This window comes from Lissotriton helveticus, chromosome 9 (genome assembly GCF_964261635.1).
Source record: "Lissotriton helveticus chromosome 9, aLisHel1.1, whole genome shotgun sequence".
Classification (NCBI taxonomy): Eukaryota; Metazoa; Chordata; class Amphibia; order Caudata; family Salamandridae; genus Lissotriton; species Lissotriton helveticus.
In genome coordinates this window covers 284,346,896-284,366,193 of record NC_136070.1, presented here as the reverse complement: position 1 = coordinate 284,366,193, position 19,298 = coordinate 284,346,896, and the positions used below count along the sequence as shown (strand labels likewise).

General features: G+C 45.7%; 1 protein-coding gene across 1 annotated transcript in view; it reads right to left on the bottom strand.

The window, feature by feature from the left end:
• TSHR (thyroid stimulating hormone receptor) overlaps positions 1-19,298 on the bottom strand; it is a 384,579-nt gene that overhangs the window by 49,684 nt on the left and 315,597 nt on the right. The window contains exon 8 of the mRNA XM_078662049.1: positions 18,570-18,758. Coding sequence (XP_078518175.1) covers positions 18,570-18,758 — 189 coding nt within the window. The remainder of the gene's footprint in view (positions 1-18,569; positions 18,759-19,298) is intronic.

The following is a 19,298-nucleotide window of genomic DNA, read 5'->3' as shown; positions in this document are numbered from 1 at the left end:
GAATAGTTATAACTGTAACAGCTTGCCTTTTTGCTCAGCCTTTATATTTTTTAAAGTAACAAATCCCTTAATTGCAAAAATGCATGAAATATAACAGACTGATTCAGGACCCTAATCTTGTACTCTTAGTAATTCTACATGCAGCTGTCATCTGAGTAAACCGATACAAAAGGGGATGATGGACGGAGCGTTTGAACAAATCAAACACTCACCCCCAGTCAACTGATCTGGGTTTAATCCATCACCATTCTTTAGTTCACTCAGCCACCCCAGTTCAGACATGGCTATATGCAAATCAGTCTGACCCTGTGCCTTATGGGAACAGTCCAGCCCGAACTGCCAAGCCATGTCTTCCCTGGACCGGAAGCAAGCATCCTGGGACCGGTTTCGGATTCATAATCCTCATCAGCCAGGCTATCTTGAATCCAGTGGCCAAGTGAACAAGGGACTCACGTCTGAGCATACCCTGCCACACTTAGGGCGAACAAAGCGATACAAAAGGGGATGATGGACGGAGCGTTTGAACAAATCAAACACTCACCCCCAGTCAACTGATCTGGGTTTAATCCATCACCATTCTTTAGTTCACTCAGCCACCCCAGTTCAGACATGGCTATATGCAAATCAGTCTGACCCTGTGCCTTATGGGAACAGTCCAGCCCGAACTGCCAAGCCATGTCTTCCCTGGACCGGAAACAAGCATCCTGGGACCGGTTTCGGATTCATAATCCTCATCAGCCAGGCTATCTTGAATCCAGTGGCCAAGTGAACAAGGGACTCACGTCTGAGCATACCCTGCCACACTTAGGGCGAACAAAGCGATACAAAAGGGGATGATGGACGGAGCGTTTGAACAAATCAAACACTCACCCCCAGTCAACTGATCTGGGTTTAATCCATCACCATTCTTTAGTTCACTCAGCCACCCCAGTTCAGACATGGCTATATGCAAATCAGTCTGACCCTGTGCCTTATGGGAACAGTCCAGCCTGAACTGCCAAGCCATGTCTTCCCTTGACCGGAAACAAGCATCCTGGGACCGGTTTCGGATTCATAATCCTCATCAGCCAGGCTATCTTGAATCCAGTGGCCAAGTGAACAAGGGACTCACGTCTGAGCATACCCTGCCACACTTAGGGCGAACAAAGCGATACAAAAGGGGATGATGGACGGAGCGTTTGAACAAATCAAACACTCACCCCCAGTCAACTGATCTGGGTTTAATCCATCACCATTCTTTAGTTCACTCAGCCACCCCAGTTCAGACATGGCTATATGCAAATCAGTCTGACCCTGTGCCTGAGGATTATGAATCCAAAACCGGTCCCAGGATGCTTGTTTCCGGTCCAGGGAAGACATGGCTTGGCAGTTCGGGCTGGACTGTTCCCAAAAGGCACAGGGTCAGACTGATTTGCATATAGCCATGTCTGAACTGGGGTGGCTGAGTGAACTAAAGAATGGTGATGGATTAAACCCAGATCAGTTGACTGGGGGTGAGTGTTTGATTTGTTCAAACGCTCCGTCCATCATCCCCTTTTGTATCGCTCTGTCATCTGAGTAAACTGCATAGATTTTAATAGGTGCGGTCAGTAATGAAAACAACTATTGGCAAAGCTAATAGTTCTTGTCTCTAAAATGTCGAAATATTGGTTTGATAACGTTTTGCCAAGCTCATGCGAACAAAAGAATGAAGACACAGGCAAAATTGCAGCGAATTAATGGCCTTTATGTGTCATGATGCACGAGCACATGTACATTGTGGTGGGTGTGTGGGGCTGCATCATGTTGAATGGCAGCCATTTTTAATTTCTATACATAAATATGTATATAATTACAATTTGCTCATCAATGACTTCAAGGGGTGTTAATGTCTTTGGGGTAGTAATAATGGGCTTTTCTCTGATACCCATTATCTAGACACACACACATATATGAACAGACTGCCCGACAGACAGACAGACTTGTCTGTCCCACTGAAGATGCTTATTTTTTGTGTGATCTGTTTTAAAGAATTTCTAGTTTTATATTTAGCTACAGAGATTTGTTTATAAAAAATAGAGTTCACATATATCTATTCACAATTGTAATTATGTATAATTCCCTGGAAGGTAGAACATCTATAAGCTTATGATATTTCTCTGTTTTATAGGAATGGACTACATTCCGCAAGTCTGTAGCTTGCTCGTCTATAACTACTTTTATACTCTTGTCTATGGAGCACTGGCATCAAAGTCTTTTGTTCCCAGTACGTCATGTATGTATTTTTTTTTAGCCTGTTTATGTGATTCCTATGTTTATTTTTATAGGACCTCGCCCAGGGACTCGCTTTCGTTCCCTACCTCCCTTCTTGGTTAGTTTTTAATCTACTTTGCACCCTGAAGAGGGTGTGACCAATAATCTTGGTCCTCACCGAAACATGCGTTGGCGCCCACCTTTGAGTGGAATACCAGGGCCAGAATATTTGATTTATATAATCTTTTTGCAATCTACTGATCCATCATGCAACATGGAATTTATGGTATCAGTGTAATATGTGTTTGAGAAGTATGAAGTATATATTAGTGTATAGGATAAAGGATCTTGATTTTGGTCCTTGTTATTCATACAAAAAAAAGTTACATTTCTGATTTTATTGAGTTTTTGCTGCATGTCTACTGATGACTGACATGTATGATTTGAATGTCATGCATGTAGTTTGATTGATAGTTTGATTGTCTTGTTGGGGGAACTGAGTTTGGATCTCTCCAGGGTTAGTGTACGATGTTATTAGTATTGTAACTGTTGTGTTGGCTCCAAAGGGACATTGTATATATTTAAATTCTTGTTCTCACTTTGAATGTGCTATAAGAAATATTGAATATTTTGAATACAATTTTGTTTATATTTCTTTGTAAAACATGTCTTTGAGATTTGTTTCTTATTTGTGTTGAATCACCTGGCTTGATTGCGACTTTTTATCGCTTTAAAATTATTGATGAGATATTTTGCTTTACATAATTTTACTAGGCGGATTGTTTCTTGTTTGGATTGTTGTCTTTATACCCCTGCTTCCCTGCCTGTCTGTTGCTATGTTCTGGGGCCCTCTTTCTCTTGTTAATTAGCACATTCCGCAGTACTCATTGACCAGCCCAGTAGCGGCGTGGTGGAGTACTGTGTCTCTGTATTCCATCTTGTTCCATTCATTCCATTTTCACTGCTTCTTCCACTGACCCATATGTTTTTGTATGTGATTAGTGGGGGTGCAGTTGAAAGATTGAACTAACCATGGCTCCCATTGAATCTTGGGCATAAATTTGGGCCAATCTGACACTTACTAAAATAATTGTTGTGCATAATGTTGTAAATCATTGTGTATTTAGGTTTCATTGCTTTTGCAATGCTTACCTTTAAGACTTACTGATAAAGGGGTGAACCTACAAGAAACTAATGCAGCGCTGTGTCGCAAATCATTTTACTGACCCGGGCTGCGTTAGTTTCAAAGCACAGTGATGCGACATATTTACAACCATATGTTGCATCTCTGTGCTTCCCCCTGCGCTGGCGCACAAACTACTGCCATGCTCCTGCGCAGGTACCCTTGCACCATGGTGCAAGGATGCCTGCATTGTGCGGATATTGTTTTTGTGCAGGTAGGGGCACCTTCCTGCACAAAACAATAAATTGAGGTGATTTCCTCTTCCAATGTGTGCTGTAGAATGCAGCACACATTGAAAGAGGAAAAAAACGAGAAATTAAAACATTTCTCCTTGTTGCGCCTCGCTACGCCACCCAAGGGTGGCGTAGCATTCTGATGCATTTCTAGATTTACGACTTCTTGTAAATCTGGAAATGCATCAGTGGACATGGGTGCTGCGTGGAAACACCCACAGCAGCACCCATGTCACGCCTCTAACAGGCAAAGTGTTGCGTGAACAGGGGCGATATTTAGCACGCTCAGGTTAAGTCACGCAGGGTGACTTTACCTGTGCTTGTAAAAATCACTCAGCAGGCTGCGCTGTAAACAACCATTACGACGCGGTCATAACACCGCAGTACCATTACAACGCGGATTTTAGAACGCAAGTCATTACCACGACTTGCGCTGGAGAGCGATCTAGACTAAGGAATAGTGGGGCATATTATCAAGGGGGTTTATCTCCGCTTTTTTGGCTTTAAAAGCCAAGAAAGCGGAGATAAAATTATCTCCCTATTACCAAGCTGTCGCTAACACCAGTTAGCGACAGCTAGTAGGAGATAGCGACCATCTTGGGCCCCACTTTGCATGTCAGTGATATTTATCACTAATGACATGCAAAGTGGGCGTGCCAAGATGTTAGCGACTGGAAACAGTCGCTAACATCGCTATCTCCTATTACCAACTTTTGGAGATATTTGCGCTAAGTGCGAATATCTCCAAAAGCTAACACCTGCCCCTGAGCAGTTCTTAGCCATGTTATCCAATGGGAGGTGGATAACATGGCTAAGAGCATTAGCTCGATAATGCATGAATATCGCTGTCTTTTCAGCGATATTCATGCATTTCGGCCGATTTTTATCGCTTAGGAGATAAACCTTGATAATAGCAAGGTTCCTAAGCGATAAAAATAGGCGATGCTTAGCGATACTTAGCGATAAAAAAATTGTCTCTAACCCTACTTAGCGATAAATATCGCTATTTGTTGATAATATGCCCCAGTGTGATTTACTATACCAACACCTTCCCTTCTGTACGTAGGCTGGAGTTGGAATAGTAAATCATACTATTCCTAAGTCCAGCACCCTACAGCGCAAGTCGTGGTAACGACTTGCGTTGTAAAAGCTGTGTTGTGATGGTACTGCGGTGTTATGTACCGTGTTGTACCATCATACATCCGGCTGCGCCACAGGTGCGTCACGCAATGTGATGCACGGCCGACGCAAGGGGCTTGTAAATCTGCCCCGAAGTGTTTAAGACAGGCATATTCTCCATAGCATAGCAGTTGAAAGAGATTGCCATGTTGGTACATACCATTCTACATACTGCAATATCAGTTGGGCATTAAGGGATGGCTATCTTCCTTGCAAAGATATTGTGAACAAAAGGAGTTGAACATACATTTTTTCAAATCAAATAAGTAAATTGAGCAAGATATGCTCCCAATCACCACCTGGAAACCCGTCAGGCACACCCAGGTCACAAGCAAGCTGTACTACAGGAACACCCTCTTTAGGCCCGATTGCGATGCCGGATCGACCTGAGAACACGGGAGCACTGGGAGCATGCATGCAGACCAGCATGCATGCTCTCAGTGTAAAGTGAAAAGGTGTAGTTCATCCCTGCACCCCATGGCTGGCACCTAAAGGTACCAGCCACGGGGTGCAAGGATTAACAGGGGGCACGATTGTTGGATGGAGATCCAGAGGCCTTGCACCCATGGGGGCCCTGCTGGGGGCCCCCAAAGGTGGATTCCCACAGCCTTTATGTGTCACAAAGGCTAGCACAGAAAAGCTTTTCAAATCTGCCATCGTAATCCCTTTGGGCGGAAAGAGCCATCCGAGGGATTACTGGAGGCTTTCCGAATGGTGGACGGGCTATCCGAGACCATTGCAAGCCATTCGGAAATCCGGTTCAGATTCCTTTCCGACTGACCCCATCAAAATGGGTTGGTCAGAAAGGAATCCAAACAGCGATTTCTCTAGGGTCGGAATGGCTCTTTCCGACTGCATCGAAATCAGGCCATTAGTCGGGATCAACAAAAAACTAATCATAATCACTCTCAACCTCCCATGCCACACTTACATCACACCACACCTGTTGGAGCTCCACTGGCTCCCCATACACAAACAAGCAAAATTCTAACTCCTCATGCACGCTTTCAAGGAACTGAGGGGCATATTATCAAGACAGGAGATAAAATTATCGCCGCTTTATCGGCAGAAAACGGCAGATAAAGCGGCAATAATGGGCTTAATAATATGCTCTACGGAATTCCAATCAAAGCCCATGTTAGATGTCTTCACCCGATAAAGCGGCGATAGTTTTATCTCCTGTCTTGATAAAATGCCCCCATATAACACTGGCTCAGCACACCTCAACCTTCACATCTGCTTTCATAAATCTTTCGGACACCTCCGTTTGTCTGGACTCCTACTTACACGCATCCCATCCCATACAGAAAAACAGATCTGGAAGTTGAGCCTTCTCCTATATCACTCCTAAAGCGTGGAACAACCTTCGTCTACACATAAGAGGCTCTTCCTCACTTCTTGATTTCAGCAAGAAGCTGAAGACCAGGATTTTCAAATAGTCCCACTTAGACCTAGGTGTGGATAGACTGACACCTGCTCATCACCAGCATACCCTTATGAGTAATTGTGCACTCTACAAATCTGCATAGTATAAAATTACAATTGTAGGGAAGGGAAAAAGTATTTCAGTTGGAGAGGACCAGTGCTTAATTTGTTCCAGTGATTGCAGGTGGTGGGCACAAGCACACATTTTTGGGAACCCTCACTTATTTTTCATCAACAGACTTTGACCCAGATCAAGAGAGAGAAAGACAATAAAATCAGAAAGCAGAAGAAAGAGAGGAAAACAGTAAAACTGTGACAAAGGAAGAATACAGGGGTAAAAATGAGATTGCAAGAGTGAAATAAAGACGCAGGTGTTGTTCTCTCTTTTTATTGAAATGAAAATTGGAGTCAGATGAAGCTGTTCCTTCTTTACATGAGCATGTCTTGGGGCTTAATTCGGGGACCACTATAATTCAGGTTCAGTACAAACAGACGTTAACAACTGAAATTTCAATTACAAATTGAGAGGGAAAAATACATCATTTTTCACAGTCACACTTATCATGAACAGGTATTAAAATATGAAATGGAAAACTAATTTGATTCCACGTGTGATGCCTCATTCTAAGTGAAAACCTCGTAATTATGTGGTAATACATCACCTGCAGCAGCGGTATGTACTGGGTTAAGTATAACTACCAAAAACTGGGACCTTAATAATGAGGCAGCAGTAGGACTGTGTTGGCACGTAAGGAGTTCTTCACACCATGTCTATTAAAACGACTGACCTTCATAAAGTTTATTTATTTATTTAAAGTTTTGTATAGCGCGAACATGACTCAGGTGGGTATCAGAGCGCTTCACATAGGATTAGGTAGCAAGCGAGACAAGTAGGGCAATATACATCAAGAGCAAATCAGATACAAGAAAATAAAATAAAATACAAATAAAAATATATTTTAAAAAACAGTCATGTGTAGGCAGTCGGAGCATAGCATCAAGATCAGCGCATTGTTCATTAGAGGAGTTTGTTCAGTAGTAGAGATTTGACTTCCTTTTTGAAGGCAAGGGTAGAAGGAATCAGTCTTGCTTCCACTGGAAGGGAGTTCCAGATTCCCAGTGCTATGCCAGAGAATGAGCGATTGTAGGTTTTAAGCTTATTACATTCCTTGGGCTTGAGCAGCAGAGTGCCTGAGCTCCTTGTGGACCTGGAACCACCAGATAGCTCAAGCTTGTTAGTCAGGTAGAGTGGGGTGTTGAAGTGTAGTGCTCTATTGGTCATACATGCAATCTTTATTTGTATCCTAGCTTCAAAGGGAAGCCAGTTGAGCGATTTCAGGTCCGGTGAAATGTGATTGGTCTTAGAGCCCGTGATGAGTCTGGTAGCAGCATTAGGAGAGGCTCTGATAGGAGCTAGACTGAGTTTCGGCACACCGCAAAGAGTGGCACTGCCATATTCTAGCCTGGAGATGACCAATGCTTGTACAGCCGCTTTAAAGTCATCATGTGGAAGGAATGGTTTGAGTTTTCTTAGGATGCAGAGTTGAAAGTTCGCTCCTTTGGTCACTCTATTTTTGCTGATTTGTGGACATGAAATGTACACCTGCAACAATCTTTTGTTCTGTTGCCATCTTCCATGACTAACCCTACAATGCTGCTTTTCCTTTCACATTTTTGGTTTCAACGAACCTTTTCAGTTTCCAGTTACTCAGCTTAGCATTGGAACAAACACGTATGGTTTTAGAACAAGATCTGGTCCAGGCCTCATAAGATGCCAAAAGGATTCAGTATCTTGCGCGACGTCAATAATGCAGTCCATGCATCTGAGGGATCCTATTTTGTGCCCAAATCTTGAGCTCATCAGTCTGACAGTCTTGTCTCAAACGTTGCTCTCAGTGTAGCAGGGAGAGTGACATTTGGGACTAGACTGTCAGATTCACGAGCTCAAGATACGAGGACAAAATAGGATCCCTCGGAGGCATTGACTGCCTTATTGACGTCGTGCAAGATAATGAATCCCTTTGTGGGTTGGAAATATCACCAAAAAAGAAAGGTTTTTATCAAAAAAGGACATGGCCTTGATAAAGTCGCAGGACGATTTCCCTTTGTAAGCGACGAAACACGTGTTGGCTGTCTGAAGCAAGACCAAAAGAATAAAGAAAGAAAATAAGAATTGAAATAACTTGTGTATATTTTGTGCTTACATCATGTACTTAACAAATTGTTGATACACCTATGACGTGTGCTGAGGATTTCTTTGTATATTTTATTGGATTTGGCCGCTATTTTGGGGAGGTTGGTGGTTCTGCTCACCTTACAGCACCGTCTTCCAAATAAGTGGTTTTATGTACAAATACATGTGTTATTCTCCTGAGTGGCGCCAATATACTTAAGTATAATACCACTGTTCATTAGTAGTTACAAAAATAAAGTGGAATAGAATATCATTGTCAAAAATATCGCTTTTTGGGTAAATAATATAGTTTTCATTAATATTGTTGCTTCTATATATCATTTTAAGTAATAGTTGTAAAAAACTGTTTTTTAATAATTTTAATGTGTTTTAGTTAATATATTAATTGTAAGTGTTAATATTGTTAGTATAATTACTATTAATTTGATAAACTATACTGTGTTATTTTAAGTAATGTAGGGCCTAATTACAAGTTTGGAAATGGGCACCAAAGTGGGAACACCCAAAAAACTTCCTGCACACAGCGGGGCACATGTTGAGACCCCTAGCAATCATCCCCATGTAGGGCCACCCATGTTTCGGGACTGCCAGCCTTTTCATGGAGTAAAGACCTCCATGGCACTGCTGGCGATCATGAAACTCATAATATGCAATGCATGGTGGTGCCGTAGCGGCAACACCAACATATTGCTCATTCTATGACAGCTGTGCCACAGCCAGTGAACAGTGGTTCCCTGGCAGTTGCGGCAGTGTAATGGTGGTCTGACAGCCAAAGTTGTAATTGGGCATTCTGACTGCCGGTACGGCTGTGGCGGGACTGCCACTGCCATGCCCCCGTCTCGTAATTAGGCCGACAGTAATTTTTTGTAACTGTTAGTAATTTATAGTGTCATGGGGATTGATGATTTAGAATGGGGCTAGGGTGGCATGTTATTTAAATTAAATTTTTTATTTAATGGTAATTAGCTTTTCATTGTTAGTTAATGTTTTACCTGATTATTGATTATGTCAACAATTTAATTGTTATATTATATTTTGAATTTAAAATTGTAATTGTAATTTTTATTTTATTTTGATTATTAGTAATAGTAAGATATATTTCAGTAGCAGGTTGTTGGTTATGTAGAGGTAGAGGGTGGGAAGTTAATTAGGTTATGAATTAAAAAATCATGTTAATTATTCTTTAATTTCAAATGATTTGTAATTGATTTAATTAATTATGTAAATGGTTTAATAGTGATTTATTTAAGTTATACTTTTTTTGCAGGTTGCTCGCTTTTGAGGGGGATGGGAGAAGTTTAATAAAATTTAATGTATTTTATTTAATGTTAATTATTTTTTAGTAATTAAATATCATTTGATTTTTAATCATGTTAATTACTTAGGGGCCGATTCCGATTAGGGAAAAACCACTCCAAATAGCCGTACAGAGCGTTTTTCCCGTACGAATCGTACCCTGCAACCTCCCCGCACGTACGATGAAGTACGATTCATACCAGGAGCAGGACTCCGTACGAATCATATAAAGACCGTAGTCTCTAATCTCCGCACGATTCTCCCTCGGAACCCGCTGTACGCGAAATCCGTACGGTTCGAAGCAGGTTTTCCCGACCCAGCAAGTATGATTCGTCTCGGGTACGCACCGTATGACGCTTTTTTTACAGGAGCTTACAACGTCCGGAGAAGCAGAGTACGCCTCAAAACAGGTATGGAACGCCCCCCCCAGGTACGGTGCATACACCCCATGTCTGCAGGGGTACGGTGCATACCCCTGCGATCATGGGGTGTACGCCCCGTACCCCACGATCATGAGGTGTACGCACTGTACCCCCTGATCGCAGGATGTACGGTGCATACACCCTGCGATCATGGGGTACAGTGCCTATACCACGTGATCGCAGGGGTACGCACCGTACCCCTACGATCATGGGGTGTGCGCACCGTACGGTGTGTATGTGATTGTGTGGTTGTCTTTGCGAATCGCCTTTACCTGACATGGACCGTACGAATCGCTTCCTCATACCCCGGTCTGGATCGTACTCGTCGGGTCGTGCGGCATGTTTACGAATTGTACGGTTCACTGTGAGGGTCCATGTCGTATGGTTTCAGCCTTGCAATTCGTACGGTTCGCGACGATTAGGACGGATTGATGAGAAACGGATCAGACTACGCGACTTGTGGGACACCCCCGCGCCGCACGGCCACCAGCTGCTGCGTGTGCCCCTCTGTGCCTGTCTGCCTCGCCGCCGGTCTAGCGGCCGCCTTGCTCCTCCCTTGCGCGCTGGTTCTGCTGCCTTGCCGGAATTTGTGCTTGTTTGTTTTTCCAGTAGCCTGTGCTTGTTTTTGCCGTAATTTGTGCTTGTTGTACCATTAGTTTATACTTGTTTTTGCCGTACTCTGAGCCTGTTCTTTTTGTTCCCGCAATTTGTGCTTGTTTTATTTCGTGACTTTCTCTTTTCTGTCCTAACGTCCCCTCTCCCCCTGTCTTCGTTCTGTCCCCCCCCATCTGTGCCAGTAGTCGTATTTTGCTTGTTTGTGTTCCCTTTTTCCCGCCGCCCTCGCCGCTCTCCCTCCCCGCTTCCCGCCACCGCCAGTTGCCCCGCCCCTTTCTCTTTTGTTCCCTCCCCGCTCCCGCCTCCCAGCTGCCCCGCCCACCCGCGCACTTGGCCTTATATGGCGACCGTGCGACGCAGGTGAGTGTGACCCACTTGTGGGACACCCCCGCGCCGCACGGCCACCAGCTGCTGCGTGTGCCCCTCTGTGCCTGTCTGCCTCGCCGCCGGTCTAGCGGCCGCCTTGCTCCTCCCTTGCGCGCTGGTTCTGCTGCCTTGCCGGAATTTGTGCTTGTTTGTTTTTCCAGTAGCCTGTGCTTGTTTTTGCCGTAATTTGTGCTTGTTGTACCATTAGTTTATACTTGTTTTTGCCGTACTCTGAGCCTGTTCTTTTTGTTCCCGCAATTTGTGCTTGTTTTATTTCGTGACTTTCTCTTTTCTGTCCTAACGTCCCCTCTCCCCCTGTCTTCGTTCTGTCCCCCCCCATCTGTGCCAGTAGTCGTATTTTGCTTGTTTGTGTTCCCTTTTTCCCGCCGCCCTCGCCGCTCTCCCTCCCCGCTTCCCGCCACCGCCAGTTGCCCCGCCCCTTTCTCTTTTGTTCCCTCCCCGCTCCCGCCTCCCAGCTGCCCCGCCCACCCGCGCACTTGGCCTTATATGGCGACCGTGCGACGCAGGTGAGTGTGACCCACTTGTGGGACACCCCCGCGCCGCACGGCCACCAGCTGCTGCGTGTGCCCCTCTGTGCCTGTCTGCCTCGCCGCCGGTCTAGCGGCCGCCTTGCTCCTCCCTTGCGCGCTGGTTCTGCTGCCTTGCCGGAATTTGTGCTTGTTTGTTTTTCCAGTAGCCTGTGCTTGTTTTTGCCGTAATTTGTGCTTGTTGTACCATTAGTTTATACTTGTTTTTGCCGTACTCTGAGCCTGTTCTTTTTGTTCCCGCAATTTGTGCTTGTTTTATTTCGTGACTTTCTCTTTTCTGTCCTAACGTCCCCTCTCCCCCTGTCTTCGTTCTGTCCCCCCCCATCTGTGCCAGTAGTCGTATTTTGCTTGTTTGTGTTCCCTTTTTCCCGCCGCCCTCGCCGCTCTCCCTCCCCGCTTCCCGCCACCGCCAGTTGCCCCGCCCCTTTCTCTTTTGTTCCCTCCCCGCTCCCGCCTCCCAGCTGCCCCGCCCACCCGCGCACTTGGCCTTATATGGCGACCGTGCGAACGCGCAGCGTTGACGCGCAGCGGGCGCGCCGATTGTGCGCCGAAGGCGCGCCAAAGGTAAGCCCGTCTGCGCCCGTCCGCGACCGGATCGCGACCAGCGCCAGGACCCCTGGCCCCCACCGACGGAAGCCGACCCGACGAACCTACAGCGCCGCCGACCTCACCGCACTCAACACCGGCCACATCCCAGGATGTCACCGAGCCGCCCCGAAGCACACCCACGGACCCTTCAGCTGCCTCGCCTGCAAGTTCACCTGCATCCGGACCTTCCCTGCACCCGACAAGCCGAACTCCAGCAGCACCCACCTCAAGTGCATCCTGCTCAACACCCGCTCCATCCACAGACACGCCGTAGAACTCTGGAACCTGCTCGACACAACCGCCCCCGACGTTGCCTTCATCACCGAGACCTGGATGAACGCCTCCTCGGCCCCAGACATCGCCATCGCCATCCCAGAGGGCTACAAGATCACCCGGAGGGACCGCGACAACCAGACCGGAGGAGGAATCGCCATCATCCACAGAGACACCATCCGCATCACGACCAACACCGACGACACCCTCACCACCGCTGAACACCTGCACTTCCAGATCCACACCAACCCGAAGACCACCCTCAGAGGCACCCTGATCTACCGACCCCCGGGACCGCGCACACGATTCAGCGAGGACATCGCCGACTTCGTCAGCCCGCACGCTCTCCCCTCCGCCGACTACATCCTCCTGGGGGACCTCAACTTCCACCTGGAGAACAACAACGACCGCAACACCATCACCCTGCTCGACAACCTCGACAACCTCGGACTCAAGCAACTGGTGACCACCCCCACCCACCTCGCCGGACACACACTCGACGCCGTCTTCTCATCCAGCAAAGACGTCACCTTCAGCCACGCAACAGGACTCCACTGGACGGACCACAGCTGCGTCCACTTCACCTTCAGAAGAACGACGATCCACCACCTCCAGCAACAGGTTGCTCGAAGAAGCTGGAACAAGATCACAGCCGACCAGCTCACCGCCTCCCTGAGCCAGCACCCTCCCGCCAACTCAGCGAACCCCAGCCAGGCCGCCGACAACCTCACGAAGTGGATCAGCAACTGCGCGGACGAACTCGCCCCTCTAAGGACCCCGCCCAGCAGATCCTGCAGCAGAAAAACACCATGGTTCACCGACGAACTCAAGTGCTCCAAGAAGAACTGTCGAGCCCTCGAGAAAGCCTGGAGAAGGGAACCAACGACGGACAACATGACCACCCTCAAGCTCGCCACCCGGAAACACCACCAACTGATCCGCGCCACCAAGAAAAATGCATACAAGGACCGGCTGGACAACAACGCACACAACTGCAAGGAACTCTTCAACATCGTGAAAGAGCTCTCCAACCCCAACGCCGGAAACAACGACATCACACCGTCGCAAGACCTCTGCAACTCCCTCGCGTCCTACTTCCACAACAAGATCACGGACATACACAACAGCTTCAACAACCAACCAACGCAAGCCACAACCGCAACGACGCCACCAGCCACCACCCTCCGCACCTGGACCCCGATCAGCACCGAAGACACCATCCGCACCATGAACTCCATCCATTCCGGATCTCCGACTGACCCCTGCCCTCACCACGTCTTCAACACGGCCGACGCTGTCCTCGCACCCCACCTGCGGGACATCATCAACACCTCCTTCGACTCCGCCACCTTCCCTGAGAGCTGGAAGCACGCCGAACTCAGCGCTCTCCTCAAGAAACCCACAGCAGACCCCACCGACCTCAAGAACTACCGTCCCATCTCGCTCCTCCCGTTCCCGGCCAAAGTCATCGAGAAGACCGTCAACAAACAGCTGGCCGCCTTCCTCGAGATGAATGGATCCCTCGACCCCTCACAGTCCGGCTTCCGAGCAAACCACAGCACCGAGACCGCCCTCATCGCCGCCACCGACGACCTTCGAACTCTGATGGACAACGGAGAAACAGCGGCCCTCATCCTCCTGGACCTCTCCGCGGCTTTCGACACTGTCTGCCACCGCACCCTAGTACAGCGCCTCAGCAACATCGGAATCCAGGAGAAGGCACTGGAATGGATCACCTCCTTCCTCGACGGAAGAACACAAAGAGTCCGCCTACCACCGTACAAGTCAGAGGCCACCAAAGTCATCTGCGGCGTACCCCAAGGATCCTCGCTGAGCCCAACCCTCTTCAACGTCTACATGAGCCCCCTCGCGGCCATCGCACGCCAACACAACCTGAACATCATCTCCTACGCCGACGACACCCAGCTGATCCTCTCCCTGACCAACGACCCCGCCACCGCCAGAGCCAACCTGCACGAAGGGATGAGAGACGTAGCCGAATGGATGACGACCAGCCGCCTGAAACTGAACTCAGACAAGACGGAGGTCCTCATCCTGGGCTCCACGCCCTCCGCCTGGGATGACTCCTGGTGGCCCCCCGCCCTGGGCACCGCACCCAAACCGACGGACCACGCACGCAACCTGGGCTTCATCCTGGACTCCTCCCTCGCCATGACCAGACAAGTCAACGCCGTCTCCTCGTCATGCTTCAACATCCTGCGCATGCTACGTAAGATCTTCCGGTGGATCCCCACCGAGACGAGGAAGACGGTCACCCAAGCCCTCGTCACCAGCCGACTGGACTACGGCAACGCCCTCTACGCCGGAACCACCGCCAAACTCCAGAAGAGACTCCAGCGGATCCAGAACGCCTCGGCGAGACTCATCCTCGACATCCCCCGACGCAGCCACATCTCCGGACACCTGAGAGATCTGCACTGGCTCCCGGTCAACAAGAGAATCACCTTCCGGCTCCTCACCCACGCGCACAAAGCCCTACACGACCAAGGCCCGAGCTACCTCAACAACCGGATCAACTTCTACACTCCCAAGCGCCTCCTCAGATCAACCAACCACGCCCTCGCCGCCGTCCCCCGCATCCGAAGAGCGACAACAGGAGGAAGATCCTTCTCCTACCTGGCCGCCAAGACCTGGAACTCACTTCCGACCGAGCTGCGCCTGACCCAAGACCACCTCTCCTTCAGGAAGAAGCTCAAGACCTGGCTGTTCGAGCAGTAGCGGCACCCCCCCCCTCCCAGCGCCTTGAGACCCTACGGGTGAGTAGTGCGCTCTACAAATGACCTGATTGATTGATTGATTGATTGATTCGGACGGACGTGTACGGTTCGTACGGAGAGGGCTCCAGATACGATTCGGAAGGACGCTTTTTTCCCGAATCGGAATCGGCCCCTTAATGTATTAATTATTATGTCATGTTTGTATTGTTTTATTTCTTTTAATGCATTTTATATTTAATATTTCTTCTACACATGTATTTTTAAACGCTGTGTTATTTTTTCGTTGGCAAGTAGGTTGGGAAGATAATAAATATATAATATTTTGATATCAATTGATATGAATTGATATTTATACGCAATTAATTGTTAATTAGGTATGTATTATTGTTTGATATATATATATATATTTTTTTTATGCACTTTATTTATTGCCAATTGTTTGTAAAAAAAAAAGAAATCTGGGGTGATTTTTTTATATATATGTATTTGTGTTTTTAGGAATTAGTTGAAATTAAAAATATTTGGTAGTTATGGAAGTTGATATTATGTGTCATTTTATTTTTTCCTTTTTAATGTATATTTTAACATTTTTATTTTTTCTTAAAAATATATATTTTCTATATACTGTAATTTAACAATATCTTAGTAGAACTTATATTCATATATGTAATCCTTTTGAAGTTAAACATTTTTCCTACTGTTGCTTAGACTGGAGTGGGAATAGGAAATGTAATACTTCCAAAATCCAACAATTTCCCTACTGTTGCTTAGACTGGAGTGGGAATAGTACATCTAACCCCTCAAAAGTCCTACACTTTCACTAGTGTTGATTAAACTGGAGTGGGAATAATACATGTAATCCCTCTGAAATCCAACAATTTCACTACTGTTGCTTACACTGAAGTAGAAATAGTAAATGTAACCCCTGCTAAGCCCAACAATTTCCCCACTGCTGCTCAGACTGGATTGGGAATAGTAAATGTAACCCCTCGGACATCGAACACTTTCCTTACTGTTGCTTAAAATGCAGTGGGAATAGCACATATAGGGCCATATGTAGGTAATCTCAATTTACCTATTCTTAAATACCGAATTTTACCGATTCGGTATTTAAGAATAGGTAAATGGGATGTAGATAATTATTCTGTTAACTTTACCGAATCGGTACGATTCGGTAATTAAGAATCCGTATTTACCGATTCGGTAATTCCCATTCATTCCTATGGGCCTGGAGGCCCATATGAATTAATGGGAAGCCATTCAGTATTACCGATTCGGTAAATACCGAATGGGTAATAGTAGGAACATTTTCAAGGGTGGCAGGGTGTCACATTGACACCCTGTTGCACCCCTGAATAGTGCATGGGTGCACATGTGGCACACGTACGTCTGCCACATCGCACTGTTGTAAAAAAATAATAATTGCTTTTTCAAAGGTTTTCGATATTTACCATCAACTTGTAGTTGGTGGTAAATAACGAATCCTTAACTCAGAAATGCCCTAACTTGAGCAATTCTTACATTACGGTTTCGGTAATTTACCGAATCGGTATATTAAGAATTCAGTAATTTACCGATTCCTTAAATTACAGGTTCGGTAAAATACCGAATCCAGGAATCATTCCACCTACATCTCAAAAGCCAAATACCGGTCGGTAACGGCCGAAATTCATTAATTTCGGCCGTTACCGACCGGTATTGGACGACCTACATCTGGCCCTAAATCTTTAAGGAGTCCAACACTTTTCCTCCAATTGGTGAAATAGGATTTTTATATTTATTTGTTTATATGTTTGTATTTAATATTGTGTGCATTTTTATTTTTTATGTTTATATTCTTTATAGTAAATGTGTTTTTTGAGCTTTTAATATTTTACTGTTTTCTATATTGGTGAAACTAATGATCATATTCTATAATTGAATTGTTTATATCTCTATATAAAATGGACCCGGGTGGTGAGGCAAGGGGGAATAAGGTGAAATGACGAAGAAAAAAAAAACACTTGAAAATTGCTGCCCACCGCCTCTCCTCCGTCCTCTTTCGCCTGTCTTCACTCTCCCCTGAGCCAATCACAACGCTGCAATATAGCGTTGTGATTGGTCTGAGCACCGTGGATCTGCACCCAGATGGGGAATGGGAGGCTAGGCATGTTCTTCATCAGGCTGTGCATTACAGCCTGGTGGGGGAGATGCAAAGTACGCATGACTGTCCAGCCCCGCCCCGCCCTGAGAGCCACTGACTGCAATAGGAAAACTAAAATGATAATAAAGATACATTATTATTTTATTTTTCCTTTTGAGCAGTGGGGAAATGCTCCACCACCTTAGTGGAGGAGCCGCCACTGCTGAGTGGATCTCTGATTCCTCAATATATGTTTACAGTGGAAGTTTATTCTTCAAAATGTGAGTCATTGGTTCTGCCAAAATTAAAGTTTCATTTTAAAAAGCATATATGGCATCCTGAATAATCTATTATAAAAAAAGAATAGCGTGTGAGTCATAATTGAAGTTCTAGAAGAGAAATTAATTTTAGAGCAGATTTTATCCCAAATGGAGATTTGAAAATTGTAATGCATATTATCTTCAAGTTATAAATCAGCCTGGATTTTATGTCTGTTTGTGTGAAATGCTGTAAGTTTCTTATAAATGAAGGGTGACCTAATACATGTTATAAGAGATTGAGTTGCTTTCCGATATACATCTGTTACTGAGGGATCAAGCACAAAATGTCCCACAGATGTCATTAATTCGTTATATTTGTGAATAAAGAAACAAGAATGCTACATTTTTGCAGCAACTCAATAAACAAGAGAAATGTACTCTCAAGGGTTGAAATCCTAATGTCTCTATCGATTACTCTTATCCTTTATTACCCTGAGCTCTACTCTTCCTGGTTCCTTGGGTTCGCTCCCTCCCATCCTGTTGTACCGTTTGTGTTTTTTGCCAATATGGTACTGCCTGAGTACCATTAAGAGGATTATCTATGTCTAATGGCAGGTTATAGGGTTCTCAAAACAAGAGCAGGCGATAGACATTTGCGTTCTAATTAAAGAACATTTCCGACACCAGGACCCACCCTTCATAAAGTAATGAGTGCTTCACTGAAAGGTAAATCAGTTAATATAAGAGTGGGAATCTAAAATCTGAATTGGGAAACTAATAATATAAAGGGGGCCACAGTAACTGTGCAGAAAGTTAAAGTAACAAACAAAAGGTAACACTAAATAAAGCAATTGTCGTTGAATACAAGAAAAGAAAAGTGATTTTAATCGCTCACCCCTTCCTTTTCTTCCAGTTCTTGAATGCACAACAGTGGCTGGAGTATGTTAGATACGCTTCTTCTAGCTGTTGTAAAGTTTCGATTGGGGGAAGTTTTTTAAGATACAGGGTGTTTTTTGCAACCAGTGTTCTCAGGCTTTCCAGCCCTTTGCTGGGCAGTGAAGTGATCCCTGTCTCCGATACATCCCTGCACCAAAGAAGAAAAGACAAAACAACATTAGACGAAAAGGTTGTATGGGTCAGTCACACTTCACTTGCCCATCTCAGAAAACATAATAATCTATTTTTATTCTAGCACCTGAAAGGGCGAGATTTTGATCGATACCTTATATCTATTGATCCAAACCTCGTTCTGGTCGACTGAACCTTTATTGCCTGTCTTGGAAGGAAACAGTACACCTATCTGCAAATTAGTTCACCCAAGAAAGGACTCTACTCTCAAAGATCACGGACAACTTCTAGGTTTCAAAAGTTTATTGTAAAGATATAATGAGCTGCAAATACAAGCATCTCAGAATGAGATTCACGAGATACACAGGTCCAATTACATACATGTGCTCTCGAAAAGCCCTCAGACGAGCAACAGAAATCACTAATACAAGTTCTAAAAATAGCAAAGCTATCAGCATAGACGCATATCTCTCCTTCATTTAGGTTGGAGGAAAACAAACACAGGTTAGGCGTCCCTACCCTGTTCTAGATGGTATCCCTACTTAACCAAATCCCA